Source organism: Gekko japonicus, unplaced genomic scaffold, assembly GCF_001447785.1.
Source record: "Gekko japonicus isolate JY-2015 unplaced genomic scaffold, Gekko_japonicus_V1.1 scaffold48, whole genome shotgun sequence".
NCBI classification, from domain to species: Eukaryota; Metazoa; Chordata; class Lepidosauria; order Squamata; family Gekkonidae; genus Gekko; species Gekko japonicus.
This window is the reverse complement of record NW_015174273.1, coordinates 1,385,870-1,410,615: the sequence shown is the minus strand read 5'-3', so window position 1 is coordinate 1,410,615 and position 24,746 is coordinate 1,385,870. Positions and strand designations below refer to the sequence as shown.

General features: G+C 46.1%; 1 protein-coding gene across 1 annotated transcript; it reads right to left on the bottom strand.

Annotated features, from left to right (window-relative positions):
- Positions 1–6,355: 6,355 nt before the first annotated feature.
- Positions 6,356–22,267, bottom strand: CHRNA6 (cholinergic receptor, nicotinic alpha 6). Its single transcript, XM_015423737.1, has 6 exons — positions 22,189–22,267; positions 18,379–18,518; positions 17,606–17,650; positions 15,332–15,441; positions 14,232–15,219; positions 6,356–6,478 (listed from the first exon to the last, which is right to left on the bottom strand). Exons 1-6 carry the CDS (start codon positions 22,265–22,267, stop codon positions 6,356–6,358), a joined length of 1,485 nt encoding a protein of 494 aa, XP_015279223.1.
- Between the last annotated feature and the right edge of the window lie 2,479 nt (positions 22,268–24,746).

Below are 24,746 nucleotides of genomic sequence, written 5' to 3'. Positions count from 1 at the left end.
CAACCCCTCCTCCCCCCGGGGATACTCCTTTTCCCCGCCTTGGAGGGCAGGTGATCCTCTTGGGGGACCCTTCCCTGTCGTTGTTCCTCGTCTGGATGCCAGCCCCTCTTCCCTGATGACTCTCCCTTCTTGTCGCTGAGGCCCACACTTTCTCCAAGTGATCCAATGTCCCTTCCTTCTGCTTGGGGAATGGAAAGGAGGGGGGAGGGAAGCTACCACCTCCTGACAAGACTGTATTCTTACTTTTTCAAAAAGCAGGACAAAGCCTTTCAGATAGGTTCATGAACCTAAGCTCCAGGTTTTTAAAGTAGCCAAATTCAGATTCTACTCAAATAAACCTGCAGGCAAATAGGGTTGCCAGCTCCCAATTGTGAAATAACTGGAGATTTGGGAGTGGGGCCTAGGAAAGGCAGGGTTTGGAGAGGAGAGTGGAGCCCAGGAAAGGCAGGGTTGGGGAGGAGAGGGACCTTGGAAGGGTATAATGCCAAAGAGTCCACCAAAGCATGCATTTTCTCCAGGGGAACTGACCTCTTTTGTTTGGAGATCAGTTGTAATTGGGATCTCCCTAGGCTCCACCTGGAGGTTGGCAACCCTAAAAATTAACAATTGACTACAAGCATGTGGATACAACAGCACATTTTTCTCTGTAACACAGAGGTATGAACTAATATTCCAACAATGATATTAGAATATAATATGTCAATAAGGAGGTAATAAATGCTTCCCTGTGGGAGGATATAGTTCTGAAGGAGGTGATTGTGAGATGCCTCCTGAAGAGGTCATCACTGGTCCCAAATTACTTAACACCCAGAGGCTAATATTCCATTCTTTGGTAAGAATGTCAGTGTGGGCCCCACCACAATATGGTGGCCATAGGAGTCAGGAGGATCAGTAACAAAATGGCTGCTGGGAATGGGGGATCGTCAGGATTGTTGCTTTTCCAGGTGTGGGAGGAATCTGCTAGTTAAACAGGGGTTGTTTCCTGCAGGAGCGCACAGGAGTGGAGCTCCGGCAGTAAAGAGCCCAGGGGGCGGGCACATGCAACAAGCCCCGGCCCCTTCTCCCAGCAGCCCTCAGTCAGAGCAAGAAGCAGCCAGGTAAGTCGCAGAGCTCCCCCCAGCCCCCTGGTCCAAAACAGTCCAGTGGCACCTTTTAGACCAAGTTTTATTCAGGTACAAGCTCTCCCTCCTCTGTGAGGACAGATCTGCACGCCCCCCACCAATAGCTAGCAATCCAAAACAGTCCAGTGGAGCCTGAGCGGTGGGAGTTGCCTTCTGACACACGGTGATGTCAGGGGGTGTGACATATTTTATTTATTTATTATTTATTCGCCCTCCCTGCGAATGGGATATATGCAAATAAGTTATGCTAATGAGTTATGCTAATGAGCTCCTGCACCTCTTTTTCTACAAAATGACCACTGTGTTAAATATATTTGAAGATGTGAGGGTAGGGTTGCCAGGTCCATTGGACCAGCTAGTGGGGAATGGGGGTCAACTTACTGGGAGCAGAGAGGGAAGAAGCTGGAAATAAATGCAACATGCCTACGTCACCCGGAAATGACATAACCACGTCAGGGACAACGATCTAGTTTAGTGTTGCCAGCCTCCAGGTGAGGCCTGGGGATCTCCTGCTTTTTCAACTGATCTCCAGCTGAAAGAGATCAGCTCCCATGGAGAAAATGGCTACTTTGAACTCTATGGCATTGTACCATGCTGAGGCCCCAAAACCCACCCTCTCTCGGATCCACCCCCAAAGTCTGCAGGTATTTTCCAACCCAGACCTGGCAACCCTCCTCTAGTTTGTGGGCAAAACCTCTATGGTAGAATTACCTTTTACCATAGAGTTTTGCCCAGAACCCAGAGAGCAGCCCCTCACCAACATGCCTGTGTCACTTTCGGGTGATGTAGACACATTGCATTTATTTGCGGCTTCTTGCCTATGGGGGGGGGTTGTAATTCCCCCCGCCAGCCAGCTGGCCAGCAGTGGAGAGGAGTGCCCAAAGCCAGAGGACCTCTGCCTGCAACTTTGGGACTGGCATCCCTATGTGAGGGAGAGATTTGAGGGATGTAGAGAGGGTGGATGTTTGGTTTTCTCTCCAGTACCCTCACATGTATTTTTAAAATCAAGCTTCGATTAAATAAAATATTCTGTGGGGAAACTAAGATTTTAGTTAATACTGTAACTGCCACTGGAGTCTAACCTTGCCTGAGTTTACTAATACATATCCAGTTGAAATTAATTGTGATGGGAGGTCTAGAAAATCTCTGTAGGACTTGGGACTCTGATGTGGGAAATCCAGTTGAAGCCAGTGTTGGAGAGTCCACAAGCTTGTGTACAATGGATTTTTGTTTGTTACATGTGTGAATGTCTTCTATATGTGGCAGGTGATAAGGAGGGTGGGCTGGGTTTTTTTGGTTAAGGCTTGGGGAGTGTAAATACTTCTCTTCCCTTGTTTCTTCTGGCTCATATTTACTTTCACATCTTGTAGAGTTGCTCTCCCCACGCCTTCCTTTCTGCTGGCAGCGGAGCTGTTGTTGAGGTAAAGTAAAGGTAAAGGTTCCCTTGCTCGAAAGCCAGTCGAATCCGACTCTAGGGTTGCGGTGCTCATCTCTGTTTCAAAGCTGAAGAGCCAGCGCTGTCCAAAGACGTTTCTGTGGTCATTTGGCCAGCATGACTAAACACCAAGGCGCACGGAACGCTGTTACGTTCCCACCGAAGTGGTACCTATTTATCTACTTGCAATTTCTTGCTTTCGAACTGCTAGGTTGGCAGGAGCTGGAACTAGAGATGGGAGCTCACTCCATCATGCGGCACCTGGGTCTCGAACTGCTGAACTACTGACCTTCCACAGCCTGCAGTTCAGCATCTTAACCACTTGAGCCACCGCAGCTCCTGAGGTAAAGTAGTTTCAAGCAAATACAGGCCCAAAATGAAGGCCACCAGAGCCAAGCTTAGGGGCCTGTCTTCTGGTTAAGGCTACTGCCTGGACTTCATGGAAGCCAGCTGGAGCATGACTCTCTTCCTCATTTCAGTCCCGTGGCTAACACCACAACCTCCCAGTTCTCCCATCACCTGTAGTACCATCTTGAAGCTGGCTGGAGAATGAACAGCAGGGATTAAGGAGAGGAACACTTGAGAAAGAAAGAAGAACAGAAAATCAAGAAGGAACGTGACAAAGGTAAGAGCAGACAAGGAGGGCAAAGTGATGAAGGGAACTTGAAAAGGAAGGAGTATGGAAGTGATTCAGACGAAGCAGGAGAGTAAAGAAGTGCCAGCAGGAAGTATGCTGGTGGGTACCATGTCTGGGATCACCGCTCCAGACACCTGAGACAAAAGATTTTATGTGAAGGAAAATACCACAAAGCATAGCATGAACAATGCTGGCTTCTCTGAGTAGAATATAATCTGTTCTCTTGTATGAAAAACTTCTTGTCTGGATACACTTTTACAGTGCCATCTTAAGCAGAGTTACACCCTTCTTTGGCCACTGAAGTCATTGGGCTTAGACAGGTGTGCATTTCTGCTTAGGACGGTACTGGTAAATGCTTAAAACAGGAAATTACAAACCCATTTTGAATAATGGTAACACTAAGTTACTTTTTAAAACGAACTTTATTCTATTAAGCTACGTAAAGTGTGACATATCGGGGAACAATGCAAATATATTCAAAACAAAATAATAACTGTACATTTAGGAAATCGTCAGAGCTGCACTGAATGGTCACAATCCAGCACTCTGTCAGGTGTGGTTGAGCCCATTTGCTTTAGTGGCTTTGATCATTCCTAACCCTGTGTTAGATTCTGGCTTGTGTGTGCTTGTTGTGTGAATGAATGCATATTACATATATTGCACACTTAACATATTCCATAGTTTCTCCCCCCTACAAACAGACAAATAACAATCAAGACACAGTGTGGCAGTGTTGTATTAAATAGTTTTCAAAAGTAGGGAAATGTAGGCCCTGGTCATGGGGGTGGGTGGGGTGGGGAGCACGGGTAAAGCGCGGCTTTTCTGAGCCGCAGCAAAATAGACGCGCGGCGGCGGGATCAGACAGATCCCTCGAGCCGCCGCGCAGTTGCTCCCCAGCACGATCAGATGCGGGGGGGGGGAGCCATGGAACGGAGAGCGAGGCAGCCGGCTGCGCATGTGTGTGTATGCGCAGTTTGGCCGGGAGCCTCGAATGCTGCGGAAGACGGGCGCGCCGGCAATCCCACGGCCGTCCTTGCTGCGGAGCTTCAGGTAAGTAGTACTCTTTTCTAGGTTTTTTTAATGTGCGGTTTCGCCCGGAAAGGACGGATCGGGGACGGGTACGCTCCGCTTTCCAGATGTTGTGGTGTGATCACGCCCATTTGATGCGCCCCCAATTCGTCCCTCTTGCGGGGCAAAACCTTCCGTGTGACTGGGGCCATAGGCTGGTATTCTTCACCACACTATTTCCTTACCTACCACTGATTTTGTATGGTGACCTTACCTCCCTGATTTTGGTCGTGTACAACATTCCCCCTCATATTCTAGTGAAGATAGAATGTTCATTTGGGTAAAATCAGCCATGGGCCAAATGAACATAGCAGTGCCCTTAAGCTAAACATGTATGATCTAAAAGCTGTTGAATTTACTACCTCGCTAATGGTCAGAGGTGAACAGATGGTACTCCCTCAGTGTGAGTAAATAGATGGGAGATGTTTCCTTAAATGGACAATCTATCAGCAAAGTATTCTGCCCATATGTGTGTGGGGCAAACTAAGAAGCAACTTTGCAACTGGCCAGAAATAAATGATCAACACTTGGATGAAAAGAAAGCATTCTTGGGGACAATTGGTGTTTCTGGTTCTGATGCAGGATTAGTAGTTATGCTGCAGGAATCTACTGTCTTCCTATATATTCTCCTTTGTAGATTTGTAAATAAATAGATATCACAGATATTGCCTACATCCCCATTGACTATACACTCTTTCATCACAAGGAAAGAGACTTTCATCCTGGAAGACAGGCAGGTCCTCTAGTTTTGCAATTATATTCAGAAAATACATTAAGATGACTACTAAATTTAAATTCCTTTGATATGCCTTCAAAAATCTGTCAAAATTTGCAAAGAATAAAATACATACAAACTCAGCATGAAGTTAGTTCACAAATTATGTTTTGGAAATTGTTGAATTTATGTGAAATTAATGAACACATGAGAAAGTATTTAAAGAAAGCACATAAACATGACATGACTGCACTTTGTTCTGTGGCTGATTTCAACTTCTACCGGGAAAAGTCCCATTCATGTATTTTAGAATGGACCAATCAATGCCTGCTTGCGGGCTTTGCGGGCTGCTTGCGGGCTGGGCGGGGTATAAATATAATAAATAAATAAATAAATAACCACCTTGAAATTTTTCTTTTTACTGTCTAGAATTCCAATATGGGAGGCCCAAATGAATCATGAGTCTTCTGACAGGTTTCTATAGGCTGGTCAGTGAACGGTTTTAACATTCAGCTCAGAGGTTAGAACTAACACAGAGATGGATAATAATAAAGATAAGAAATCTCTGATGGATTCAAGCCATGGCAGCTCCGAAGGCATGCTGGGAGGTCCTCTCCTAATTTTTCATGGGTGTAAGCTGGTTTTTCTCATCTGGTTTTTCTTGGCCCACCTTCTCAGGTGAGAACACGTTTAGTTCTATAATTTTAAAATACTCCCTCTCTAAATGTAGCTACAGGAGCTATTTTTTGGAGGGAGAATACACACAGAGGGAGACGGGTTCTTTAACTCTTTCTTCTCCTGTCATGGTGGGAAAAAAGCCAATCCATGCTGTTTTACCTCCACTGGAAGGGAAAAAAGGCGAGACCCTTAAATTTCCGTAGACAGGATAAATGTGGTATGGGGTGGTGATGTTTTTCAGTGAAAAAGCTGATGAGGAAAGGGCTAAGGCCCTTCTTTCCCCCAACACCATTCTCCCCTCCAAAAAGCAGTTTCAGCAGTGACAGCTCAGCTGGAAACAGAAGAAGTCTTTTCAAATTATCCAGAAACTAAGTAGTAGGTGGGGGTTCCCCCCTCACTTCTTCAAAGAAAAGTACTACTACTTAGACGTCTATATATTTCTAAGCCATTTCTTCATCAGCCTTCCTCAGTTGAGCAGGCAATCTGGTAAGGTTTCCCTGAAAGTGGAAAGAATGAAACTGTTGGCTTGAAAGCCTTGTGTGGAGGAGGAAGAAAATACTGCTCATCTGGCCTGAGGTGAAGGTGACATTCTATATTACTTCATAGATGGGAAATTAAAAAATATGAAGTTGAAAAAACGGTGAGGGTGCATGTGGAACCTGATGTGATCAAACAAAAGCACAACTTGAACCGTCAGTGAATTATGTCTCTGCTATTAATGGTTGCAGGAACAAGCCTCCAGTCCCAAACACGCAGAGAATTATGAACACCCACAGGAATACTCTGTCAATCACCATGGCTACGTATTTCCAGTCATCTTCCACCTGCAATACACAAGAAGACACACAACAGTTCACCAGAAATGAGTGGGTTCAAATTTTCCTTCTAGCAAAGACAACTTATTTATGCTTATTTGCAAAATCAAAATCCTGACTTTCTGCCCCATTAGGATCACCAGAACTTCATTCTGAGGCTCTGTTTACAAAACTGTTGACCTATCGTGTGCTTCTCAGCCACTGCCATGTAGTCCATGCAGAACTGAATCACAACATCTTTTAGTGCTTATGCTCCGAACACTATTCCAAGTTTTAAATAATAACATACAGCTATTCCCAATGCAGCTGGCATGGCCAATGTTAGAAAGCATATGGTTTTAGAGTGTTTTGAAGCCCAGTATATCCAGTACATAAGCTATGTTTTGTTAAAACACCTGGTCAGCAACTTGTTTTAGTGTAGGGCTGTTCTGACAAAGGGAATACTAGGTGGTGGGATAAAACCCTATGCACCAGATTCCAAAATGGCCGCCTGCTAGGCCCCTTGTCAGAGATACTAATAATCTATACTCACCTTTGGAGTTGGCAACTGGAGTAACAGATGACACCACTCAGATCTGGCTTACAGGTAGCTAGCTGCTGACCTCTGGTGTTAAAAATATCTGTAAATTTTCTGTCAGCATTCTTGCTCAGTGGCAGCCTCTCTTACTTCTGTCTTCCTATCATGTCCCTGAGACCTCCACAGTATAGTCCCTCACGCTGACTGGGCTACAAGTATTTTCAGTTTTCCTCTTGTAGGGAACAATGATAGCCATGGTTCCCCTTTTCTGTAACAATAACCTTTTTAGGTTGCTGCAAGGAGCATTACATGCTTTCCCATGATTCCATTCTAGCAAAGAACCCAATCCTGCTAAGAAGTCTTCATCGGCCATTTGTCTAGTGTAATGTTTAAGTGAGATCTGGCTCCAAAGCTGCAATCTAGACCTGTATGTTTTCTTAGCTGTTCCTTAAAGCAGCTTGTTCAATCTCATGAATCAGCAAAGCTCCACAGAATTCAATAGCATCATTGATTTAACACCATCCTGGGATCAGGCCCTCAATTTCTGCAGAGCTCCAAAGCGTATACTGGGTACCCTTACGCCAAGGCCCACGATCCCTCTAAACATTAAATATTTATCAGTGTAAAAAAGCAAAGCCATTAGCACAATTGCTGACATGCATTTTTAAAAGCCATCTTTCCCTTTGTGTACTGATAAACAGAGCCCCACAAAACAGCATTATTGAACTAGTAACATTTAACAAGCAACACGTCCAACAAATGGTAGGAATGTATGTTAGGTAGCTGTGCTGACCAATGCTCCACTCTTGACCCTTTGCTTAGTGTCGAGTGTGTTAGTTGCTGGGCAAACAAATAGGTCTGAGACGAAGCTGGGGGTTGGTACAATCTTTGCTGATGTCACAAAGGCATTAAATTACTCCTGTGGTAAGGTAAAGGTAAAGGTTCCCTTGCTCGAAAGCCAATCGAATCCGACTCTAGGGTTGTGGTGCTCATCTCTGTTTCAAAGCCGAAGAGCCAGCGCTGTCCGAAGACATTTCCGTGGTCATGTGGCTGGCATGACTAAACACCAAGGTGCACGGAATGCTGTTCCCTTCCCACTGAAGTGGTCCCTATTTATCTACTTGCAATTTCTTGCTTTCGAACTGCTAGGTTGGCAGGAGCTGGAACTAGAGACGGGAGCTCACTCCGTCATGCGGCACTGTTATTAAGTTACTAGGGTGAGGGGACATTTGAAGGGGAGGTCTCTCCCAGATGAAAGTTCGCAGGCTCCCCCAAGTTCTCTGCCTCTCAGAAGGCACCTCCCTCACCTACACTGGCAAAGTACTTCAAGAGAAGAGAAGGGAAGGTCTCCTCATTATTTAAGAAGATCCCATTAATGATTTTTATTCCCACATGCAGCAAGGAATGGGCAAAAACGCAGATTACACTGAGGTCACATGAACATCTTTACCACGTATTTGAGAGAAGCCTGCTGTGGGATTAGATGGTAGAATCCTGAGTTGATAAAATGGATCCTACCACACTAGGCTGCAGGCAGGGAATGCTATTCTGGAATTTCCCCTACAATTTTTTTTTTTAAATCTCCACAAGTAAAAAAACCGAACAGTAGGCGAGGTGATGCTGTTCTTACAGTATCCGTTTTCCATTTGCAGGGGTTTTAAAATATAAGACAGCATCTAAAAATGCAGTTCCTCATGTTGCATTCTGAAACGGTACCATTAGGTTGCCAAATAACCAGTTTTCCATTGCCATGACACAGGGGTTTTAAAATATAAGACAGCATCTAGAAATGCAGTTCCTCATCTTGCATTCTGAAACGGTACCGTTAGGTTGCCAAATAACCAGTTTTCCACTGCCATGACGGGTCCCTCCCTCCCTCCCACCATCCTGGCTGCTTGCCAGAAGAGGTGTCCTGTATATAGTGGAGAGAACAGAAGAGATGCTGGTTTTTAACTGCAGAAAAGAGCAACAGTCCAGTAGGACCTTAAAGACTAATGAAATATGTGGCAAGGTGTGAGCTTTTGTGAGTCACTGCCCACTCCTTCAGGTTGAGTAGTGACTCACGAAAGCTCATACCCTGCCACATATTCTGTTAGACATTAAGGTGCTACTGGACTCTTGCTCTTTTCTACTGCTACGGGCAGACTAACACGGCTACCCATCTTGGTTTTGAACTGTTTAGTTACCTTTAAGGCAAAGGAATTTGACACCTTAAAAGTGGGTGCATGCACCCTGTGCCAAGTCCCTGCTTGGTGAGTGGTCTGTACTCACCCATGGCCAAATTGGCTTCCTTTCAGAAAAGCAGCATCTGGTTTCTAGTCCATAGCATCTTCAGTAGCAAAAGGCAGTAAGAGTAAAACTAGAGTTACGTCTTGTGACACACTGCTTTGGGGACAACTAGATTTGAGTCCGGCAGCACCTTAGACACCAACAAGATTCCCAGGGCATAAGCTTTCAAGAATAAAAAGCTCCTTTGTTGAGCCAGTTTGGTGTAGTGGTTAAGTGCGCGGACTCTAATCTGGGAGAACTGGGTTTGATTCCCGACTCCTCCACTTGCACCTGGCTGGATGACCTTGGGCAAGCCATAACTCTGGCACAGCTGTTCTTGAAAAAGAGCAGTTTCTGTCAGAGCTCTCTCAGCCCCACCTACCTCCCAGGGTGTCTGTTGTGGGAAGGGGAGGGGAAGGGAAAGGAGTTTGTAAGCCGCTCTGAGACACCTTTGGGTAGTGAAGGGCGGGATATAAATCCAATCTCTTCTTCTCTTCTTCTTCTTCATCTCTAAGTTGCTATTGGACTCAAATCTAGCTGTTCTAGTGCTGATCTAGTATCTGAAACCACTTTTGGGGTATCCTTAAAATGGAGCACATAGGAAAAAAGGACCCCCACTACAGTGCTAGGAAACTGAATGGGACATGCAAAACTCATTGCACGTTTCCCGGTGAGCCATTTTTTCCTAAAACTGAAAAGCTTTTCTGGTATGGGTAATCACTGCAGGGATGCTCACATAAATTCGGATTCTTGCTCCCTGTGGAGAACCCTTCAGTTCTGTTGAAAACGTAGGGAGCTTTCTCCCTTCAACAGCTCTCAGAGTAATTGCATTATTTACATTACAACAGATGTTCAAAGATCCCACTGAGATTACTATCCCAGTGACGCCAAATTCTATATAAGCTCCAAGAAAGCAGAAAACATCGCAAGCTTCCAGTCCAAGCCCACGAGGCAGATGGGGGAGGGGGGAGGGAGAATGAAAACGAGCAATGAAAGTATCCAAGTTACAGAATGAAGGGTACTGAGGCGAAATAAATTACAGTGGAAATTGTTACGCATTGGATGTGCTTGAAGTTGGACGTGAAAAAGCATCTGACACACTAGTTGAAAAGTTTCTAAATGCAAAGATGGCCATCTGACAGCAATGCTGATTCTGTGGATTTAGGCAGATCATGAGAATGGAGGGCAGGAAGGGTTGTAGCCTGTTCTTACACACCCAGGGAAATGCTGATCGCCACTTTGGGGTCAGGAAGCAGTTGTTCTCCAGTTTGGCCAGGGATCCTGGAGATTTTTTTGTCATCTTCTGGACACGGAACAGGAGTCACTGGGGGGGGGGAATTTGTGAATTTCCTACATCGTCCAGGGGGTTGGACTAGATGACCGCGGAGGTCCCTTCCAACTCTTCAACTGAATGATGAACTAAGTGACACAGAGCATGCACAAATGTTGTGAAAGAGAGTATACTATGATGGTTAAAGAGCTGGACGAGGACTGGGGAAATGAGGGTTCAAATCCCAGCTCAGCCCCGCCCCCCCCCCGGGCGGCGCGGGGGGGGGGGGGGGGGGGAGCCATGGAAGGCAGAGTGCAGCAGCTGAACTGCACATGTGTGTGCATGCGTAGTTCTGCCGGGAGCCTGGATTGCTCTGGACGACGGGCGCGCCGGCGATCCCACGGCCACGCTTGATGCGGCGTTCCCGGTAAGTCCTCCTCTGTAGGAGGTTCTTTTTTGCAGCGGGTTTTCCGGCTTTAGGGACGGATCAGGGACGGGTGTGCTCCGCTTTCCAGATGTTGCAGTGAGATCGTGCCCGTTTGCTGCGCCCCTGATCCATCCCTCTCCCGGGCCAAACGTTCTGTGTGACCAGGACCTAAGTGACACAGAGCATGCACGAATGTTGTGAAAGAGAGTATACTATGATGGTTAAAGAGCTGGGCTAGGACTGGGGAAATGAGGGTTCAAATCCCAGCTCAGCCACAATACTTGTCATGACTCTGTGGCCAGTCATTCTCTCTCAGCCTAGCCTAATTCACAGGGACAACATTTAGGAGGGAAGATACTCTTCTCAAGCCCTGCTGTCTGCGCCTCCGCCTGCAGAGATAAGGCAGATGGATACTAGTGACAGGGCAGATGGCAACTAGTGACAAGGCTTTTTTGGTGGTAGCATCTTGCCTTTGGAATGCCCTCCCCCTTGAGACTCACATGATGCCCACTTGCCTTTGAGTGCTCTGGGTTGCCAGCTCTGGGTTGGGAAATATCTGGAGATTTTGGGGGTGGAGCCTGAGGAAGGCGGGGTTTGGGGAGGGGAGGGACCTCAGCAGGGTACAATTTTCTCCAGGTGAACTGATCTTGATCATCTGGAGATGAACTGTAATTGCAGGAGATCTCCAGGTACCACCTGGAGGCTGGCAACCTTAGGAAAAACCCTTTCTCTTCACTTAGGCTTTTAACTAAGAGCTTTGAAGTTATTTTACAATCTGCCCCTAGCCTGTGCACTGTTTTATCAATACGGTTTTAGCCTGCTCTATTTGTTTTTTGTTTTATGCCCTGGCTTGCTTTTACTCCTGGCGTGATCTGGTCAATCTGGTCCTAGCCTGTGGGACTCGACTGTGCGACTGAACAACAACAACAAATTTGTTTTATGTTTTATGCCCTGGCTTGCTTTTACTGGCGTGTGTTTGCTGACATGTTCTTAATTATTTATTTTACTGACCGGGCTGTTTTGTTTTTATTGGCGGGGCTTCTTCCTATTGATTTGTTTTTATTCTTTGCTTGATTTTGTTTTATTGTTTTCATAGAGAGTCACCTGTGCCGGGTCTGGAGAGGCAGCATGCACATTTTTGAAAAAAAAATAAACTGTATGTTGCCTTCAGCTCCTGGGAGATATAAAAATCTATTCAAACTATAATTGCTTGTTATGTAGCAGTGCTTGCCCTTTCTCTTCCCCTTATGTTCGCATAGCTGCATCAGAATATAGAAGCGGCTGAAGTTTCAGTTCATCATCTAGCATTCTCTGGGAAGTGCCTTCCACAGTTTTCTCATGGTATTAACAACCACTTGAAAAGATTCCACACACCACCAGTGATCTCTGAACCACAGCTTATGAATCCCTAAACCATAATCTTTCAAAACAATACTGAAATCCCTTATGAATTCAGAGCTACAATGCTCCGTCTCAGCTATGCAGTCCTGTAATCAAAAATTCTACTTTGTGAGCTACCGGCATTAAAGTTGTGAGCAAGTGATTTGGCTACTGCATAAATTTGTTTGCTCTGGAGCCATCCTTCCTGAGCTAAGACAAAAATGTGTGAGCCGGAGGCTAAAAAACTGTGAGCTAGCTCACACTAACTCAGGCTTAGAGTGAACACTGGCTACCAGTGCTTGTGATGCTTCTTCAGGGGAAGGAAACATTGTAGGTTAATTGGCTGCAGCTATGGAATAAAGCAAATAGTGTGTTATTCCTCCTCTTTGAAGATGCACAAAGTCAGTGTGAAATGACCCTTCTCCCAAATAGTTTTTTCCACTTGTTACGATTTTGGCTCTCTAACCTTGTATAATGGTAGAGCACGTTACCTGTGAACCTCTCGATCTGCATGGTAGCCATTTTGTGTGAATAGGACAACATGTGTTTTCCAGCTTTGGTTCTTGCAAACGTGTACCCACAAAAACCTTCTGAACGTGTGTACCAAAGCTGAAAAATACACCTGTTGCTCTATTCATACAAAATGGCAACCATCCATATTGCACGTGGAATCATCTCCCCTTAAGCGCAGTTGGCTCACGAAAATCATATTGACTGAACATGGCTTGTGTGAGAACACTGGGTCTCCCACCACTGCAATCCTAATAAAGCAACCAAGGTTAGCTTTAAAACTGAATCCACCACAGGTGCACCAATGGCCTGTGCCAACAGAGTCACAGGGACATCTTGTATCAGCTAAGTGAGATAGTCGGCACAAACATACTTTTATTCGAGCATTTACTGGGAAGGAAGCCTGATAACATTTTTGCACCAGTGTAACTAACAACCTCTAGTGGGGCTGAAAGTTCAATCAACAGGCTTCTACAGCAGCTCTTGACAGTGCCTCATTACCAGCCTCAGTGCATTGACATGGCTCTAGGGATATCTGGACTGTGATGTCCGCAAAATGGTTGAAAATTGCCCTGAGCCCAGGAGACAGGGTTGGATATAACTAGCATTTGGGGCAGCATCACCAACTGAGACATGGTCTTGTGGTCCTGTTGCCATTGCTGAGGTCTTTTGGGCTAAAGGTAAGGGGTCAGACTCCACAGCGTCATTTAGACTGCGGTCACACACACACTAAGTAATCCACTTTCAATGCCCTTTCCAACTGGATTTTGCCAGTTCACACAGTCAAATCCAGCTGGAAAGTGCACTGAAAGTGGATTCTTTAGTCTGTGTGACCACAGCCTTAGAAGAAGAAGAGTTGGATTTATACCCCGGCCTTCACTCAGAGTCTCGGAGTGGCTTACAGTCTCTTTGCCTTCCTCTCCCCACATCAGACACCCTGTGAGGTAGGTGGGGCTGAGAGAGCTCTGAGAGAACTGCTCCACCCTCCCCAGGCACCACCCCAAACGTCCAGGAATTTCCGAAGCGGGAGTAGGCCATCCTAATAATAATAATTATCATATGGCAGTGTGTGTAGTGTAGCCAGGAGAGCCGAAGATCGTCTGGCAGCCTTCTGTTCTAGTTCTTTTGTGGCGATCTAGACTTATTTTGGGGGGGCTGAGAGAGCGCTGAGAGAGCTGTGACTGACCCAAGGTCACCCAGCTGGCTGCATGTGGAGGAGTGGGGAATCAAACCCAGTTCTCCCAGATTACAGCCTGCTGCTTTTAATAACTATACCACACTGGCTTTACTTGGGAGCAAACCCTCCTCGTCTCAGCAGAACTTTCTTTTGAGGAAGCATACATGGCACTTGAGAACCTTTGGCCAACAAATACTATGGAATCATTCCTACCTCTTTGGTCTCATTGTGGCTCCTCATGTTCTCAGCAATTAACTGCACGCTGTTAATGACTTCTTTGACTTCCGGAGAGTATTCCACTTGGTCAGCTGCCCATTTCGCAGACTGGGGGCTCGGTCTCTTTTTCTTGCTCGTGTCCGGCTCATTGGGTTTGTCGCAGTGACAGCACCTGTGTTCGTTGCGGACTTTCACTTCTCCAAACTCGCCAGCCTTTGGCTTGCTGGATTTACTGGTACTGCCCTTTTTGAGTTTTTTAGTTTTGGCTTCGACGTGTTTCTGCAGAGGCCTCCTCATCATCAGGACTTTGGGAAGGAGACGGAGGAAGACAGTTTTGACCCACGTGGGCATCGTGTGTGTTGTTGGCGTCCTGTAGTGGATGTTCAGCACAAACACGGTGACGACAATAGAGAGGGTCACAAATATCATGGTGAACAGCAGGTATTCTCCCACCAGGGGGATTACCAGAGAAGTAGAGGGGATTGTCTCTGTGATTACCAGCAGGAACACTGTTAAAGAAAGTAGGACAGAGATGCACAGAGTCACTTTCTCTCCACAGTCGGAAGGAAGGTAAAAGACCAGCACAGTCAGGAATGAAAGGAACAGACAAGGAATGATTAGATTAATTGTGTAAAACATGGGCAGCCTTCGGATATAAAAAGAGTAGGTTATATCAGTATAGATCTCCTCGCAGCAGTTGTATTTGATGTCATGTTTGTAGCCCGAAGCATCCACTATTTCCCATTCACTGTTCTCCCAAAAGTCATTCATATCCACTTTGGAACCGACGAGGAGAAGGTCGATTTTAGCTTTATCGTAGGTCCAGGACCCAAATTTCAGGGAGCAGTTCTGGTGATCAAAGGGGAAGAAGGTGATATCCATGGGGCAGGAACTCTTAAAGATGGCAGGGGGGGTCCAAGTGATCGTGCCATCGTATTTGAGAAGAGCTTTGGTTCTGCCTTCTACCTGAAAATCCCCGACAGCGCTGGAAATACAGACAGAGGACAGTTTAGATTGTGGCGTGCAATGCTAAAATGCAACATTTCTTTAGAAAAATATATCAGTGCCCAAAAGTTATCAGGAAAGAGAGTTTGTACTTGTTGTATAACACAATATCAGGTTTCCAGATTTTATCTGCTGGCACTCGGACAAACTCGATCCCATCATATTCTGCTGGATTCCATCGCAGTTTATAGTCATTCCATATCTAAGGGAGAAAGAGTACAAGTTTTGATGCTGGAATATTCATGTTTCCTGTGGCTTGAGTCTCGGACCTTGTACAAATATGACTTCACCCACCACCCTGAACGTCTTGGGAATGGGTCCTTTGGCTTTGTGAAAGGAGAAACCAGTAACTAACTGTTGGAAGGATCCCAAGTTTATTTGAACACTAGTTGCATGTTATAGCTGCTCCTCCTTAAGTGCCACATTACTTGCCTAGGATATCCTTGCACTTGGCTTGCTAGGCGTCAGTTGTTAAGAAGGGAAGGGCTCGCCCTTTCATTGATTCCTTCTCTCCTGCCTCTTTGCCACTTCTCAGCTAGAGGCTGTGGGAAGTGTGGAAGTCTTCCACAGCCTTGCCCTGCTGGGGAATAAATGGTTCTGTGCAGACGTGGCAGGCTCCTCCTAAATCCCTTCTTCCTGCTTTCCCAGGGTTCCTTGCACCATCCCTGTTGTTATGGAAGGTAGGCTCACCAACCTCCAGATGTGGCCTGAAACTCTCTCAGAATCACAACAGTTCTCTAGATAACAGAGTTATTTCCCCTCGAGAAAATGGCTACTTTGGAGGGTGGAGTCTGTGGTATTATACCCTGCTGAGGTCCCTCCCCTCCCCAAGCCCCACCTTTTCAGGCCCCACCCCCAAATATCCAGAAGTTTCCCAACCCAGAGCTGACAATGCTAATGGAGGGCCAGCGGCTGCTGCTCCATTTTCGAGAGGCTTCTCTGGCATCAGGGCCATGCTCATTGTCCAGGCAGTAAGCATTTCTGGATCTTTACCATTACAGTCAGCTTACTGCTTATGACACCCATGACCTGTTGAGGTTGCTCATGGTGATTGGGTCAATCAGCACATCCTGGCTTCATGCTCTAGGGGCTGAGTTACTCAGTGGGGTGGGCTCCAGATGGCTAGCTAAAGGCCAGTCAAATTTGTCAGGGAGGAATGGGAGTTCTAGACCTTTCTCCAACTCCACTTTTTCACTATTGCTTCCCGTCTTCCCATGAATCATGGAGACCACAGAATTCTATGAGGGTAGGGTTGCCAGTCCCCTGGCCCCGGAGTGGGTTCCCTGATTTTCAGGGCCTCAGCCTGCCGCCAGCCAACTGGATGGTGGGGCAAGCCCCACCCCCAAGCCCTGCCCCCAACAATGGCTACCTGTGGCCACCCCTCTCCCTCCCCTCCCAGGAGATTTAAAAGGTTGAAAAGTACTGGGTTTGCCGCATGGAGGACTCGGACAACGACATGGTGTAGCACACGTTTATTGTACTTCACATAGACAAAGACTAATTCTAACGGCCAGCAGGGCCAACTATATACATATCCACCAGCCACCCCCCCACTCCCATTGGAGGGTTTAAATGTCCCGCCAAGGTGGCTATTGGTTGGGGCTGGGGAATCCAGGATCCGAAGTTTCCTTTGTTTTCGGATCCAAGCTCTGGCCTGTCCGTGGACCCCTGGAGGCGGTCCATGTACATAACAAAGGTCCTCCAGCTGATCAGGGGAGCACATGGCCCGCCAATCAGCTGGAGGACCCTTTAAATCTTGCAGGCAGGGCAGCCACTGGCCACATGCCTGAACTCCAAGCGGCGATTCACCGCTTGGCATTCAGGCACTCAAACCCCTGCTTGCCAAAAGCATTTAAGAGGACCCTTTAAATGCTTTTGGTGAGCAGGGACCAGGCCTCACATGCCTGCATTCCAAGTGGCATTGCTGCTTGGAATCCAGGCGTGTGAAACCCCCACTGGCCAAAAGCATTTAAAGGCTTGGTCCTGAGCTCTTTGGAGGAAGGTTGGGATACAAATAGGAAATAAACCAATAATCAGATAATCAGATGTTGAAACTGGGGGCGTATAAACTTTTTCTTTGTGCATGTACAGAACCTCACATTTAATTGCCCTATCACAATGCATAGGCAATTCCTAGTATTTAATGAACAATTGATGACTGAGTTTTGAAGTAGAGTGACGTATGACAGAAACAAGTGTGATCCCTTTTGCAATTTTTATGATGGCAATTTGGGTGCCATCATCCTTTTTGGATGAATTATGGCCTCTTTTCACTAGTATCTCTTTTAGAACTTGTTCCTGTTATTCTATGTGCAAAAGCCCAGCACTGCTATGAAATCCATTCTGGTGTATGAGAGCTCACTTACATGTCGCAGCCATAGATTGGTTTCCATAATCTGATTGACTTCATCCTGCAGCAGAGAGAGAAAAAATGTTTTTACAGATATGTTATAAGGATAGTTCCACAGTCACCCTAGACTCTACATGTAGCATGGTGCAGGACTGGCTTATACATACCCTCCCAAATGCAGCTAGAATATTAATAGAATTGGGAATAACCAGTACCATAAAAAGGGTTGATAAATATGGGAGCGGAGGAGATGTGGCTGATCACACTGGTTGAGGCATGCAGTCCAGGGTTTTCAGTAGAGTGCTGTGGGAAAAGCCATGATTCTTACTTTCTGTTCTACTGATGTGCAATAACTAGGTATATATGCTTAAGCATGTGGTATGAATTAATAACGTACTGATGAATGAGACCCATTATAGTCAATCAGTGCTTACTAATAGACCAGATGCAAGGTGTGTGAAAAGCCATGATTCTTACTTTCTGTTCTACCAGATGCAAGGTGTGTATAAATCTACAATGCAAGCCAGAGCTCTAACGTAATGCATGTGGGGACTTCCTGTTATCTTATGCTGGGCGATGCACATTGTTTGATATAGGAGTCTTGCCACTGCACACATGGAGAACTTCACCAGCCTTTTTGGTGGAACAGTGGGGAAATCCCCAAGTGTGCAGCATATCACATGCATGTTGAAGTTTCTATACACATACTGGATCAGGCTTATCAATACCTGGATTTCTTATCTGGCTGGCACTTAAATATCTAGAAAGAACTGTTAAGTTTAGCCTTACCACATTTGCAAGCTGCGTAATTGCCACCTCGAAATATACTGTAACTGGGTCAGATACATTTTCCACTGGTCTGATATAATGATTGTAGTGGGAGAAGAGTTTTTGAAACAGCTTTTCTTCAGATTTACACGCTAAGCAATCTGGGTAGGAAAAATAAATATCAATAGAAATGTGTTACTGAAGATGAAGAGGGAAAGGGGAACGGGGGAAAGGTGAGTATTCAAATTTTTGGGTATTTATTTATCCCATTTATAACAAAGGCATGCATAAGATAAAATTTAGCTCGTTTTTATGGGGATAATACTAAATGTTGCATGAGGAATTCAGTGCTGAAGAGTCATTATGTTATTTGGCTGCAGAATGAATTTGGTTGGACTCAGGATGTGTCCACTGGGCAAAAATGAACTTTAGTGTGTGGAAGTAGCTTTTGAATTGGGGTGTCATACCCATGTGACTGTGGCCTGATACACACATGCATGTTGATCATTTGAAGACTGCATCATCAGATGGCTTTATATGTGTGAACTGGCCATCCCAGATAGAAGTTTCATTATCACTTCACACTAGACCTGTAACATTGCTGAAAATTTTGAAACCATGGGGATTTTCCCCCCCAGGAGAAAAAGAAATGAAATGTTGGGAAAATTGGAAATACATGCAATGCTCACTTTCCTATCACAACAACTAAACCTATTTTGCTGCTTTAACAATGTGAAATGAGAAAGGCATTCTACAAATAAGGTAACAAAGTAAAATGCATAATTTATAACTTAGCATATAAAACTATATTTATTGAATTTAAAAGTATAAATGCCTTAGGCCCCTGCCACACGGCAGGGGAAAAGCCTCTTAAGGCGCGGCTTTTAAAAGCCGCGGCAACGTTGAGACGCCGCGGCGGGATCCCATGGATCCCCTGGCCGCAGCGCCTTTTCTCCCCGGCGCGATCAAACACCGGGGAGAAAACACGGCCCTAACCTGGAGCCGGCAGAACTGCGCATGTCGGAGCATGCGCAGTTCGGCTCCGGGCCGGGGTTGTGCCGGCGCAAGGACGCGCCGGCGATCAAACGCCCAGCTAGAGGCGCCGTTTCCATTTGAACCACCAAGGTAGGTGGTTCAACTTGCGCCGGCTTTTCCGGGGAAAGGGCCAGTTCGGGTACGGAAGCAGGACGCTTCCCAGATGTTGTGGTGTGATCGCGCTGCTTTGATCCGCCCCCGAACTGTCCCGCAACTGGCCCAAATCCCCTCGTGTGGACAGGACCTTAGTCTTCTACAATCAAACCTTGCAAACACATACAATATTAAAGTGTGAGAGAGCTGTAAGCTGCTGCATCCTATGTGAATTTAGCACATTTCATTCATTCCAAAAAGGGGGAGAGTTTCCTAGGAGTTTTCCTGTGTTCCTGAAAATTCCCCCCTTCTTTCTAACTGAGAGCACCTCCTCACACATACATTCCCTTCAGTCCCATTGATTTGCATCGGGGGCTCTGTTTCGTGTACCATTGATATAAATTGTCCGGATAGTGAGTGACAGCAACATGCAGGACCTTCTCAGCTGAAGCACTAGGACTTTGGAAGAAAGTACAATTGCCAGCATCCGGGTGGGGCTTGCGGATCTCCTGGACTTACAACTGATCTCCAGGCCACGGAGATCAGTTCCCCGGGAGAAAATGGCTGCTTCAGAGGATGGAGTCTATGGAATCATACCCTGCTGAAATCCCTCCTGTACCCAAACCCCACCCTCCCTAGGCTCTACCCCCAAATCTCCACAAATTTCCCAACCCAGGGTTGGCAACTCTAGAAGAAAGGCTTTGAGTGCTGGGGAAGGGGGAGCAGTTAATTTCAGCTGCTGTGTAGTTACTGAGGGACTCCTGGGCTGCGATCACACACACTAAATAATCCACTTGCAATCCACTTTCAGTGCACTTTCCAACTGTGTGAACTGGCAACATCCAATTCAAAAATGCATTGAAAGTGGATTGGAAGTGGATTATTTAGTGTGTATGATCCCTGATGTTCTGGATTGGTGCCAGTTTGGTGGAGAGCCAGTTTGGTGTAGTGGTTAAGTGCGCGGACTCTAATCTGGGAGAACCGGGTACAAAAAGCTAGCAAGAAAAAAATATATTTTATCTCCATGGGGTGAAAAGTTTCCCCCAGAAGATTTCTGCGCTTCAAACTACTGTTGAGGTAGGGTTGCGAATCTCAGCCCCACCTACCTCCCAGGGTGTCTGTGCTGGGGAGGGGAAGGGAAAGGAGTTTGTAAGCTGCTCTGCGACTCCCTTGGGTAGTGAAGGGCGGGGTATAAATCCAATCTCTTCTTCTTCTAATGATGATTTTGTATTTGCTTATGAATAGTAGCATCTGCTACTTTTGAGAGCCCAGTAAGAACTAACTAGTGGGATGGGATGTGAACTGTAAAAAGAATGGAAGAACACACCTTCAGCAGCCAACCAGAAAGTAGGAAGAAATCAAGTGATGATGGCCTGGGTTCTCATATGGGTTCACACAGGTATGGGCGTCACATGACTTCTCTACACCTGTGACCGTATGACCCAAATGTGCGAACTGGCATAGTTGAAAGGTACGATCTTTGAGGGGATGTAAAAATGCAAGAACAGACAGAGGAGGACAAAAGTTGGCGTCACATCCCAGCTGAGCATCCTCTCCAGACTATTCCTCCAAGTCTCCAGGAATTCCCCAGCCTGGAGTTGGCAACAGTATATTGAAGTCAGAGGATCATATGAGGGTGTTTCTTCTGATCAGGTGGCAACTCTAGCCTACAGATAAAGTCGTTGTTAAAGGACTTGAGGAACTGCTATGAAAGTTAACAACCTGCTTCTGGGCCAGGGGCCATAATTCCGTAATGTCACACTCCTCGTCTTCTCCTTAACTCTCTTCTATAAAGCGGGGGGGGGGGAGTGTTTCAGGAGTGTGAATGGGCCTCTAGGAAAAGTTTGGGAAATCCGACCTGGGAAATGCAAAGAAGTTGGCAAGTCTTGTTTTCCCCCCTGGCCTGCTCCTCCGCTTTCAACAACAGCCTGGCATGCAAAGCGAAAGCAAGCACTGCTTTTCCCCCATACATATATTTCAAAGTTTTCTGAACACAATCCCTGCACATCCATCTACGAATAAAAAGCATAAAAGCCAGGTCAATACAACAATGGCAGTCAGAGCTATCTGAATGGCAATTAGCTTTCTCTTAACGGAGCCACCGAGAAGTGGACCTTTTGCCCAGCGTATCTGGAGTGCTTAAGAAGCTGTAAGCATTCTGGTAAGGGAGTTTACGACGGACTCTCTTTCCTCACCAAAGGTGGAAACGAATCACAGATTGGGGGAAAAGAGCACTGACACAGCATTACGCTATGCAGGTTTGCTCAGAAGTCCCACAGAATTCGATAAGGTTATTTGACAGGCAAGCCAGCCTAGGCAGCACATGTGCGACACTGCCTCTCCTTCCCACACAGAACAAAAGTCTGTCTTTTGAAATAACAGTTTGCATTCAATGTTTTGTCATAGGCTGTAATTTCTTGTACATGGGGGGGGGGGTTCATTTAAATTGCAACAAAGAGCCGCAAGTACGGACATGCGGAATGAGGGGGAAGAACCCTTCTCTCATTATACTTTATTTATGGCAGTTAAAGCAACCTGCCTCAGTAGAATATGTAGGTCACCTAAGCAAACATTCTGAGCAATATATTAAAAAAAAAACCCTCACACACAAGCTTCTTCTTTCAAAGCTGGGTGCAAAGGGATTAAACAACAAGCGTTACGCATGTCCACCCTGAAAACACGAGAGAGGAACAAATAACTTACCTTGAAGGAGAAAGAGGAACACGTCTGCCCACAAATAGAAAGTGAAGGGAAGAGATCCCACCCGTTTCTGCGAGAGCATTTTCTGAAGAGGATGAGCCCTCGCTTCCAAGAGATGTGGTTTGTGGAGGCGGGAAAAAAAAAAAAGGGAACAGAATCCTTTAGATCTTCATTGCTGCAATGAGGATATCAGTTTGGCACCCAGAACTGCAGCCGTAGCCAAAGGATGTTTCCCCCCCCCCCTAAAAGAAATTAAAATACCATGCCATCTTTAAGAAGAAATCTTCCAGGGATGGAAGAGTTATACTGTCTACTGAATAAGAGAAGACACAATTGGCTCATGTCAGGTGACTCATAGCATTTCACAAGTGTGTGTGTGTGTGTGTGTGTGTGTGTGAATGAATGAATAAGTGAGTGAATGGCTCTATGGCAGAGAAACTATGTAGTGCCAGAGAACGCACAGCTCCAGTTTTTGCCTCCGGTCTTGTGCGGTGCTGCAGTACTCCTTTGGATCTACCTTTTAAACTCATCAGGTTTTAAAAGAATTCTTTCCTCTCCCCTGCAGAGATATTGCAGGCAGCCAGTGTGTTTACAGTGTTCCACCTTGACAACCAGCTCTGCTCGTATGCCTTTAACAGCAGGCTGACGTGCCAAAATGAAGCTTTTCCCAGCACGGCAATAAAGTGATGGGGAAAGTTACACCTGCCTAGCTTCTCTCAAAGCCGCAGGAATAGCAGCACTATAACCCATCAGTGTCTCAGGCAGAGGACTGGTGGATTGCAGCTTGCTCTGATCACATGGCTGCCTTCTAACTAATCGTCCGTAGAACCATCACTTGATGACTTCTGCAAGAACCAGGCGAGGAGTGAGGTGGGAAGTCCTTGGTTCGACATTTCAGTAAAGGATCTTAGGTACAAGATCAGTAAAGGATCTTAGGTACAAGACTCTGGATCATCCCATCCGCACCACATAGAACCACAGAGTTGGTACCTCCAGGGTCATCTAGTCCAACCCCCTACACAATGCAGGAAATTCACAAATAACTCCCCCACACACTACCAGTGACCCTTGCTACATGCCCAGGAGATCCCCCCCACCCCGCCCAAAAAAAAAAACCCTCCAGGATCCCTGACCAAACTGGCCTGGAGAAAAATTGCTTCCTGACCCCAAAGTGGCAATTGACATTTCCCTGGGCCTGTAAGAAAGGGCCACGAGAACTAAGCACTGAGGCAACCCTTCCTGCCTTCCCTTCTTGTGATCTGCCTAAATTCACAGAATCAGCCTCTGTTTGAAAACCTCCAAAGAAGGAGAGCCCATCCACCTCCCCAGGAAGCCTGTTCCACTGAGGAACCTTTTTTTTTCTTCCTAATGTTTAGCTGAAAGCTCCTTTGATTTAATTTCACTCTGTTTGATCCAGTCTGACTTTCTGGGGCAACAGAAAACAACTCTGCACCATTCTCTATATGACAGCCCTTCAAGTACTTGAAGATGGTTATCATATCACCTCTCAGTCGTCTCCTCTCCAGGCTAAACATCTTCAAGATCTCAAAACAGGATTCAAAACATGTTATATAAATACGTGGCATATTAATACTGCATATGGTTATCGTTGCATGTGTGAATGAGCCATCACAGATCAGATACTCTGCACATTGCTACATATATATATATATATATTTAAAAAGAAATCAGTTTGCCTAGTCAGTTGCCACAATGTATGGTATGTGCTGTCAAGTTGTAACTGACTTATGGTGACTGATCAAAGTCCCAACCAGTGTTCCCTCTAAGCTGAGTTAGGGTGAGCTAGCTCACAGTTTTTTAGCCTCCGGCTCACACATTTTTGTCTTAGCTCAGGAAGGATGGCTCTAGAGCAAACTAATGTATGCAGTAGCCGAATCACAGGCTCACAGCTTTAATGCCAGTAGCTCACAAGGAAGAACTTTTGCTCACAAGGCTCCGCAGCTTAGAGGGAGCACTGGTCCCAGCCCTGATTAGCTTCCAAGATCTGACAAGAGAAAGGCTGTACCCTGCCACCTGTTCTTCCCAGCTGCCACTTACCAAGGGCCAATTCATATCCCTACAGGCCTTATTTGTTTGTTCCGATATTTAAACCCCCCTTTTCTTCCCAATGAGGACATTCAGCATCCTCCTCCTTTCCTTACTCTCACAACAGTCCTGTGAAGTAGGTTAGGCTGAGGGAGTGTAACTAGCCGATGGCAGAGTGGGGATGGGCTTCCCAGGTCTTCATCTGGCACTCGAACCATTACATCACACAGGCCGTGGGAGTGTTTGGGGGTTGCATCCAGGTAGAGTCATGCAGAACTGATACGTGCATGAAACCCCCCCATAACTAGCATTCTCAGCAGCCCTGTGCATAACTCCCCTGTAGACACTCTGGGGAATGAACGGTGCTACAGGAGCATACAAAGATCCATCACTAGTGCTCAGATATGCGATGCATTAAGGGATGTAGCTGAGCCCTGCTCACATGGAGGCACCATTTGTGGGTGCTGTGTTCTTCATTCAGCAGGTTGTGTCCTCCTGGTGGTTGAATGTCACAG